At 42.5% G+C, this 10,369-nt stretch overlaps 1 protein-coding gene across 1 annotated transcript in view; it reads right to left on the bottom strand.

Moving 5' to 3' along the window:
* Nucleotides 1–237: 237 nt before the first annotated feature.
* The window catches only part of LOC123654747 (afadin), an 82,140-nt gene continuing 72,008 nt past the window's right edge, over nucleotides 238–10,369 (bottom strand). The window contains 14 exon segments of the mRNA XM_045590631.1: nucleotides 238–2,079; nucleotides 2,360–2,495; nucleotides 3,430–3,530; nucleotides 4,270–4,459; nucleotides 4,766–4,986; nucleotides 5,188–5,352; nucleotides 5,708–5,825; nucleotides 6,721–6,883; nucleotides 7,108–7,198; nucleotides 7,287–7,362; nucleotides 7,455–8,056; nucleotides 8,147–8,252; nucleotides 8,833–8,986; nucleotides 9,307–9,456. Of these exon segments, the coding sequence (XP_045446587.1) occupies nucleotides 2,035–2,079; nucleotides 2,360–2,495; nucleotides 3,430–3,530; nucleotides 4,270–4,459; nucleotides 4,766–4,986; nucleotides 5,188–5,352; nucleotides 5,708–5,825; nucleotides 6,721–6,883; nucleotides 7,108–7,198; nucleotides 7,287–7,362; nucleotides 7,455–8,056; nucleotides 8,147–8,252; nucleotides 8,833–8,986; nucleotides 9,307–9,456 (2,318 nt within the window). The 3' untranslated portion in view covers nucleotides 238–2,034.

The raw sequence follows: 10,369 nt of genomic DNA, 5'->3' as shown, positions 1-10,369 counted from the left end.
TATTGCACAATACATTATAGAATTGTACAAAAGGCGGGCTTAATGCTAAAAGCATTCTCTACCAGCCAACCTTAGGACGTACCAATAACAATAAAATATAACCGATAATAGGATTTTTAGGATATAAATTAAAATGGCATAAAACTTTTAAGAAAACTATTTAGAAAGACACCAATAGATTTGACGACACACATAATTATATAAATAGATTTTTGGTTCGTTAAATAAAACATTCCATTAGGAGTTAATTTATTTATTTTAAAATTTCTAGTCATAATGTAGTATAACTAATTGCTTTCAGCAGCAATTTAATCAGTTTTTGTTAGAAACATTTCCGTTACAATATTTTGACATTTTTATAGGCCACTTTAAAAACAGAGGATACAACTCTAGTGTTCTTGGGTATAAATATATACATTATAGCCGAAATAATTCTATAAAATATTTACTCTTGCTAATTGACTATCGTTGGGTGAAATACTGAGAGAACACGTTTCCCAGTTTCTAAACTAAATACTACATTCGTAGAGGCTTCGTACTTTCTACAACTAAGTACTTTAACTTTAGATAAAATAGTATTTTAAATAAACTTTTCATATACAACGGTGTACAAAAACCTCAAAACAATGATAGTATCTTAATAACTATATTATATACAATAAATAGTGCCTAAACAAGACAATACCGACAACTACTTCCTACATTCAGAGCAACTGTGAAATTGTGACCTATAGTTTGTGAATCTGCCTTTCATTGCGTTCGCCGATAATTTATATATTTAACGACAGTGTAAAAATTTGGCACAAAATGTGCTTAAAGTAGTTGATTATACCAGCTGTATTTACAGAAGGCCAACATTTTTATTGCTTAAATTTGAATAGGAAATTATCACTGCCAGCTGCATTATTAATTTTAACTTAATGCTCGGTTTTATGATACTGATATATGATATTCCATAAAGGTGAAACGTAAAGGAAGTTGTGACCAGGAATGCTTCTAGAATAGAAGATAAGAATTCTTTGGAATGTAACGAAGTTAAAATAAGAATCTTGTTTTGTAATGTTTACACGAATGTTAAACTCCATTGTAGAAACGACGCATCTAGACTTGCAACAAATGGCATATTCGGCAATATTTAGCACGTCAGTTATTATTCTACAATGTTCATGTAATCGTTTAAAATATATTTGATTTATAAAAAATGGATGAGAATTGTTTATCTAGTAAAGTAAAATACCATGTTATGTGAGAGAGATATAGAATACGTGCCGAACTTTCGCTCCAAGTCTACATTGGTATATTTATTACTTACTATAACACAAAGGCACCCGCTGTTTTCTAGTGTATTATTGGTCCTTTCAGAGGAAAGAGTCGTACATATAAAATGTATAATAATTATATAAACATTATATCTTAATAATGGCACTCGACGAATTTGGATTTTTTCTGCTGCTATGAGTAAAGGTGCCATCAATATTTTTTTCAAAATTTAATTAAATATAATTATCTAAATTTCGAATATAATCAATCAAATACTTTCTATATAATACGCTAGATGCTATAAAATCACTGTAAACATTGCACTAGCTGCTAAGGCGACACATTAAATTATCAATCAAAATCCCTGTTATAAAATATATTTCTATGAAACCTGACTTAATCTATGTTGGACATAAAATTGGTGCCAATATTAGTAAATGGTATTTTCTTGTGGAATAACTTTCAAAATATAAGTTCTCTCTGGTCCATGATCTTTGCCATTCATATCTGTCATAAAAATCTAATCTCTTTTACTACTTTTTATAATTTTTGCAGTAATACTGATAATTTGTAAATTATCATTTTAATAATAATAATATTTTAACTTGCGATTATCACTTTTATAATCTATTTTTGTTTTTATTATAATTATAGATTTAGTAGTTCCATTATCACTGTATATCGTATCAGTTACAAGATAAAAATTTTGGAAAACATTTGCTTCAATATTATTTTACAAATTGCAATATACAAAGGAAATTTTAAAATAATAATTTAATGAACGGCGTCAATGTCCCGTTGCGCCCTTGATATTTTTACCTGTGAAAAATTCCCGAAAAATTAATATACTCTCTTTGATAATATTCACGATCTTCGAGCGACAGAAGCGACAGTCAAACGATCGATAAGCGCGACAAATAACGGTAAATTGACAAATAAAGGTAGCACGATACGGAACAAAAGCTCGACAAATAACTGTAACTCGATCGATAGAGGTGGCTCGATAAGGAAGAAGAGCTCGACAAGTGACGGAAGCTCGATAGGGGTCGTCAAAGGGAAGTAGTCCACGCGGCCCTTAGAGTGCAAAAGCCATGCGCACCTTGTCCTTGGGGGTGCTGGCCTCGCCCGACTCCAGCGCGAACATCTTCATCTTCTCCTTGAAGGACAGCTGCTCGGGCACGGGCGCGGGCGCCGCGCGCGCCTGCGCCTCCGCCAGCCGCCGCGCGCGCGGGTCCCTGCGGGCGCGCTCGGTCAGCACAAGTCGCTCGACAGTATGCAACACATCATTACAGTCCACTGCTGGACATAGGCCTCCACAAGTTTACGCCAAAAATAACGTGAACTCGTGTGTTTTGCCCATAGTCACCACGCTGGGCAGGCGGGTTGGTGACCGCAGTACTGGCTTTGTCGCACCAAAGACGCTGCTGCCCGTCTTCGGCCTGTGTATTTCAAAGCCAGCAGTTGGATGGTTATCCCACCATCGGTCGGCTTCTTAAGTTCCAAGGTGGTTGTGGAACCTTGTTATCCCTTAGTCGCCTCTTACGACACCCACGGGAAGAGAGGGGGTGGCTAAATTCTTTAGTCCCGTAGCCACACAGCACACAAACAATTCAACACATGTCTGTGTCTATTTATAGTAGCAAGGAGTTGTCAGTCTCGGACCACATCCTAGCGTTTCTAGGCTGTCTTAGAACTGCGGCTCTGAAGTACAACTATCGTAAGAAACGCACGCCGATACGAAAAAATATATTTTATGTAGTACAAAAGGCACGGGCAACTGAGAGCCCGTGGATGATGTGATAATATAACAATAAAAACAAAAATTGTCTTTTCATCTAAATATTTAATAAAGTCCTACATTGACTTTGTATTACAAACAATTAGAACACTGTTAAACTAGAAGAACACGACAAAAATTAAGTTCACTATTAAGTGATTCCTAATGTACTAATATGAGACGTTTGGTTTTGATTTTTGTTAGCCGTCAGATTTGAGGATATAGTTACTGCTTCATTTTAAAATTATAACGTGAAGGTATCGCTTTAGGTTCGCGATAGAGATGTCCTTCTGATGTTTTATATATGACAATCTAAGCCTATGCTACGCCTGTTTGGGGGTCGAACAGTCGCTACACAGACGACGTGCACGATATGAACGGGCGACCCGTACCTGTAGACCTCCTGCGCGCCGATGACGCCGGGCGTGTGCGCGGCGGGCGCGGGCGGCGCGGCCGGGCCCGCCAGCAGGCTCTCCGCCTCCTCGATGAAGCGCTGAGGAGCACGGGATACTGTAGTAGTGACTTGTGAGTGCATCACAAAACGAACAGAAAATAGTTTGAAGTGTGTCTCACGACTGGGACAATTCGTGATGATCTATTTTATGTGAGACTGTTTGTATTTGTATCGTGAAGCATATTCTGGGCTCGATTCGAGGACTTCAATCGTTTGTGTTTGAAGGATTGGTCAATGATTCATTAATATACAAAACTATTGTGCTAACATTTTCATACGTTGCTAATTATAAATATGCAAGTAAATCAATCATCAAGGATGACTATCGATAGTCTCGGAATTGTGATAAATATTGGAGATTTAAAACTAGAAGTTTAACCCGGATAGCCGGGTTTAAACTAGGGGTAGGTTGAATTTTTTAAAGAAGTATCAATCTGTCTAAAACCACTATTTCTACTGATCTACTACTGCGACATTTCTAATAAAAGAACCGCGTCCCCTTAATAGTGATATGTATCTTATGATTGAAGTAGGGCATAACAACAAAGCTCCTGCTCAATATCTGGGGCTACCCTACTGAGAAAGTACCTCGACTTTATAAAAATGGTAGCTAAATAATACTGCTTTCAAAGCTGCTGTGGTTAAACTTGTTGTTCCGATGCTTCTGGTATTACAGGCGTTTATAGATTAAAGTAATCGCTTACCATCATGTAAGACGTACGCTTGCTTGACGACCTAGTTGTATAAAGAAAATTTCGATTCGTCCCCATGCACTCACGTCAGGGTCCTCCCTGGCGGTGGGAGGGTCGAGGGGCGGCGGCGAGCAGGCGGGCGGAGCCGGCGGCGCAGCGGCGTTGCCGGGGGCGTGGCCAGGGGCGGGGCCTGGCGTAGCGGCCGGGGACGAGGGCTCAGCCGCGGCGCGCTCGTGGAACGACACGCGCTTGTCGCGCGCACCGCTCACCGGCGACCTACGATATGCGCACTTGTTATCTCTTTCTCAGATACTAGATAAATACTAGAACAACTGCGTTAACATAAATTTTAACTGTTTTACTCTCCGCAAGTCACGTCGTTATGTGTTGTAGGCCTTAAAATTTATCAAACTTAAACGGGGGGGGGGGGTAATGCAAAATGCATTTTTAAAACTATCAGCAATAACAGTTATACATATATGTCGTCTCCATCACTGTCTCCGTACTGTGTTTGTTGTATATATATTACAGATAAAATTGTGCTCTTTGGATAGTGTGCCTTAGCAATGCCAAGCTACTGACTGCGGAGGCGCGGCGGCGGCGCCCTCCTGGTGCGGCGCGGCGAGAGCGGCGTGCGCGTGCGCGTGCGGCTCGAGGCGGCGGCCCGCCATCACGGCGAACGACGAGCCGCGCTCGGGCGGCGGCGGCGGCTGCGCGCCCGCGGGGCCGCCCGCCGCGCTCGACAGCGACACGTTCGCCACGCCGCTCACCACTTCCGACATGCGACTCTCCTCGCTGATGCTCTGTTTTGCAAAGGTTGCTTATTACACATAAACATAACACTAAAAATAAAAGTGGATATCAATTGCGTAAATAAATCGCTCTGTACCAAAAGTTAATTCTGGATGATGTCACGTTTTATTGGTATATTAAAAAAAATCCTTATTCTTTATAATATTTTTTTTTTTTTGTGAAGAGATACTTTTTTATGTTTGTGCACGTACTGTATGCATTGTATATCCGTTAGTGAGGTCGGTTCGAGTGTTGGTCTTGAGTATGGACTTAGGCGGCGGTGGCTGGCGAACGTCGGTCTCGGGTTCTCTCTCAGGCTCTGGTTCTGGGGAGGGACTTTCCTCCTCGGCACCTCCCTCTCCTCCAGCGGTGTCGTCCTGTGGAATCATCAATCAATCCTTAAACAACAATAAAACAAACTACAGTGTAATTGATAAATACTTTAATCCATAGCTCGCTGGTTCATATCCGGCTCGAAGAACCAAAATGATTTATGTTACATCTAAGTTGATGCTGCTGTTTATTATAACTAATAGTATATATATTTTATAATATTTAAATATTATGTGTGAGCTCACAAACACGCTATATGATGATGGTGATGATGCGTGAACTGATTTGATAGAACTAATTAAATGTTCAATTAGTGTGAAATGCTGATCGGACGATAAGTAAGCGAAGCTGAAACGTCATTGAAATATACTGTAAATGTACTGTATAATATTGTCATACTTGGTGCTGCGTGGCGCGACGCTCGAAGTCTCGTTCGAGCTGAAGCGCGCGCAGCTGCTGGTTCTGCACGGGCGTGCGAGACGCGCCCAGAGCCACCAGTTGGGCGATGGTCGCATCCCTACGTGTGCAGAATACACGTTTATGTTACTTATGATTTAGCAAGAATAAGAAAACGTTCAGTATACTTTGTGCATAAAAAATTGATAACGAGTAGATCAACTACTGTTATGTGGTTATAACAACCAAGTTTAGCACCAGAAGAGACATAAATGCGTGTGTGATCTAGAGTTAGGCAAATAGGAGCAATAGGACTTTCATATCTCTTACTTACCTCAGCTTTAGCCACTTTACGTCACCTAGGCTCTACAATAATTTAGGATCTACTGATCTATTAAAAGGCTGAGGATAGTTCATATTCGCGTATATCTCAAATCATCTTGACCTGCATTCCTATGCTTTCTTAGATAAAGAAACTGCATTACATATCATAATTAAATATTTTTATACATACGCTTCAGCCTGTAATACCCCACTACTGGGCATAGGCCTCTTTCCCCATGTATGAGAAGGATCAGAGCTTAATCCACCACGCTGCTCCAATGCCGGTTGGCGGATATATTCCCTAGTATCAGTAATGATCGCTCGCCATAATCGCCGCGTTGGCGCAACGGTCACAGCTATGGATTGTGCCTGTTGCGCTGGCGGTTACGGGTTCCATCCCCGCACATGACAAACATTTATATTGGCCATACAGGTGTTTGCCGTGGTCTGGGTGTTTGTGCAGTCCTTGTGGAACTCCCCACCGTGCCTCGGAGAGCACGTTAAACCGTCGGTCCCGGTTGTTATCATGTACACCTGACAGCGATTGATTACTCATTATTATACATACACAAATATAAAATATAAACTTTTCATAAAATTAGTCTAATCACTTAAATTCGAAAATCTACACAGTTACAACCTCTGTGTAACATTTTCGTATGCAAGAAGTAGTTCATGGTACAGCGACGTACCTGCGCGCTCGGTTGGCCGCGCGGCGCGCCTCCGCCTGCCGCTCCCTCTCCTCGCGCTGCCAGGGGTTGTGAGGGGGCTGCGCTCGGGCCCCGCCTCCCCCCGCCCCGCCCACCGGGTACACCGACACCGCGGGAGGCTCTGAAGCGCTCGCTACGTACCGCTCTGCCAGACACATCGAAACTTCGCGACTTAGCATTTACTCTCACGAGTACGCTCACAAGTGAACTCATTGATTAATATGGTTTTAAACAGTTTTCAATTTAAATGTGTTTATAACTTTATACACATTTCATCTTCCGATAACATTTTAAGTTCTCGTGCCATAATAACAACAATGAAGTGTGCAATTAAAATTAAAAATATATAAAAATAATAATAATAAGTACCATCATCGGGTTGCACGGCTGAATTCTGCTGCATTTGATGCATATGTTGGTGATACTGTTCTTCCATATCTGCTTCTGATCTTCGTATGGTCTGTAAAATGGTATTTTGATAAAGAAATTTACAGCGAAATTATCAAAAATCATCTTTAAAGTAATGAAATCCTTAAAATTTGACATACCTGTGACATAGGCTTAGGCGCCACCGGCGGTTGAGTGCGCTGTGGTGAAGGTGGTCCCGGTGGATACCACTCATATCTGTAAAATATTATTAATATCACAGTTACTATACGTATAAAAACATGAATAGTTCTTCAAAATTACTTATTTAGTCAATTTTAATAATGTACCTTTGGGACTGCGCGTTTTGATTCTGATACACCTGATTATTCGCCTGTGCCTGATTTTGCGAATGCACGTATTGCGTGTGCATGTTTAGATGCATTCCATGCGGCATTTGCGGGGAATGGTGCGGCGGCCCGTAATGCGAGTTCGTATGTACGTGCATAGCACCTTGGTTCGGCTGCGAGTTTGGATGCATGTGCATAGGGCCCTGATTCGGTTGCTGGTTTGTGTGTACATGCATCGAACCGTGGTTCATTTGAGGACTCGCATGCACATGCATTGGGGCCTGATTCGGTTGCGAGCTTATCTGTGAATGCATCGAACCCTGGTTAAGTTGCGGACTAGCGTGTACATGCGTCGGTCCATGATTTATCTGTGGGCTCGCATGCACGTGCATCGGAGCTTGGTTCGACTGCGGGCTCATTAGATGATGCGATGCATTCGTCTTTTGTTGAGCCTGCATTTGCTGTTGCTGCAAGTGTTGTAGCTGTTGCTGTTGTAATTGATGCTGTTGGTACTGTTGCTGTTGTTGTTGACGTCTCGTCACTTCCTCTGACATCTCAGCAAGTTTAGCTGCTCTTACACTAGCTGCATTCGCAGAATTTGCCTAAAGAAAAACATTGCTTCATTAATCTCATCTCTAAATAAGTAGTCGTTAAAAAATATGTCAGTAAAAACATAAAATGTTCGAATGTACCTGGATTTGTTGCATACTTCCAGCGTCGTTAGATATATCCGTATTATTTGCAGAAAAATGTGCCGACTGCGGTCGTCCACTGCCCGAACTACGAAGGGACGACCATCTAACAATAATAGTTACAACTTTACTTTGAGAAAATTTGGTCTATAACTAATGAGCAGCAAGCTAACTGTCTCTAGTTTCGACAACTGGTTAACAATTTTATCATTTAGGCAGTTTCAGCAGCTGCTAACTCAACGACCGGTAACAAGTACGTGTTAAATAAATTTAAAAACATGTCTTTTAATAGTAAATAAATGCAGTGCATGTGCTGTGTGGCTACGGCACTAAAGAATTTAGCCACCCCCTCTCTTCCCGTGGGTGTCGTAAGAGGCGACTAAGGGATAACAAGGTTCCACAACCACCTTGGAACTTAAGAAGCCGACCGATGGCGGGATAACCATCCAACTGCTAGCTTTGAAATACACAAGCCGAAGACGGGCAGCAGCGTCTTTGGTGCGACAAAGCCAGTACTGCGGTCACCAATCCGCCTGCCCAGCATGGTGACTATGGGCAAAACACATGAGTTCAGGTTATTTTTGACGTAAACTTGTGGAGGCCTATGTCCAGCAGTGGACTGTATAGGCTGTAATGATGAAATGCAGTGTAGGATATAAGTAACAGCAGAGCATGTCGCCAGTGACCTGTCTTGCAGCGGCTGCTGCGCGTGCACGGAGGACAGGTTCTGGTAGAAGGAGTCGCCCTGCGCCGACAGGTTGTGGCTGCTGCGCGACTTGTGCGCCCACGTGCCGCCCGCCCCGCTGCCGGAACGTCGAGTGTTTGTTAATTATACTAGTGCTTCGTTGAAGATTTCATTTAGGAGGAAATAAAATATACCGTCATTACTGTAATTATTTTAAACTCTTTAGTAAGCTGTGTGTTGTTACATAAATTATAATCGTTAAATTTTAATGGAGAGACTGACCTCATTAAGGCACACACGTTTTTTGAATTTTTAAAAATTCCTCGAAAGCTTTTTTTTTACTTAGATTGAGATACTTCGTCAGACGGACTGTTTCAGATTTTGAGCAGAATATTTCCTGCTATGCCCTGCCTCATTAAAAAACTGAAATAAAATTAGTAGCGTATTGGATGCATAATTAGTATAGCCATGGAACGAGTGACTCACGAGGCGTGCGGCGCGGCCGGCGCGGCGGGCGCGTGGTGCAGCGCCGGCGTGCTCTTGCTGGGCTTCACGGGCTCGGCCGCCAGCCGCGCCGGCAGGTCGCGCTCCGACGCGCGCCGCGCCGCCCCGCCCGCCGCCCCGCCTGCCGCCCCGCCCGCCGCCGCGCCTGCGCCAAGCGTACACTCAACAGGGGGCACCTTTATGACATGCTTAAAACAAAAAGTTATCACTTCTGTTGCTGACGTTATCGGTGATGACCTTTCGTAGTGACCGTAGTAAAGTGCTCGTATTACATCGGTGTGCTGTATAATAAAATAAAATAAAAGTAAAATGTATACAACAACATATGTGCTCGTTACAAATAAAAGAATAAACTAGAACAAAATTAACGCCGATAAGATAAATCGAAAAATTTACGATCCGCATAACAAATAGTCTAAGCGTCCGCATAAAAGTACGCATGCTCCTACGATAAATCATAAACGGAAACGAAACGGGTACAGGAAGCCGTGCGTGTGTAACACACCTATTTCATGCTCGGTGTGTGAGTCGGCTTACACGTGGGGGGCGCGCGGCGCACGTCGGGGCAGCTGGCGCCGGCCGCGAGCCCGACGCCGCGTCGACCCGTCGGCAGGCACTCGTCTGACTTGTGCAAGCCTCCGCTTACGAAACTATCCATCCCCTGGGATCGTTTTTTATCGCAGCCGGCCTGACTCGATTTCAAAATTACATTTTCCAGGGTTATCTTCCTTGGCTTTTTATCGATAAATTCGTTAAAAATTAAACTTTCCGCCGTGGAAACGTTATTTTCTGTGTGATCTTCGGAAGGTAAATTGGGCAATTCGAATTCGTTTCCTTGCGCCAGCGTGTCTTCGCTACCGCGAGATCCGAATTTGGACCAGTCTTCGAGTTGTATTAGTATACTTTTCACTTCGTCCTCGGACATTCTATCAGTCTTAACTTCGTCGGTATCGGATTTATCACATTCGTATTGAATATCTGCCAAACTAGTACTAACAGGTAAATTGTCCTTAATTTTGAACGATTTCTTCTGT

Source organism: Melitaea cinxia, chromosome 6, assembly GCF_905220565.1.
Source record: "Melitaea cinxia chromosome 6, ilMelCinx1.1, whole genome shotgun sequence".
Lineage (NCBI taxonomy): Eukaryota > Metazoa > Arthropoda > Insecta > Lepidoptera > Nymphalidae > Melitaea > Melitaea cinxia.
The sequence above is the reverse complement of the archived record's forward strand: the minus strand, read 5'-3'. Positions and strand labels throughout refer to the sequence as shown.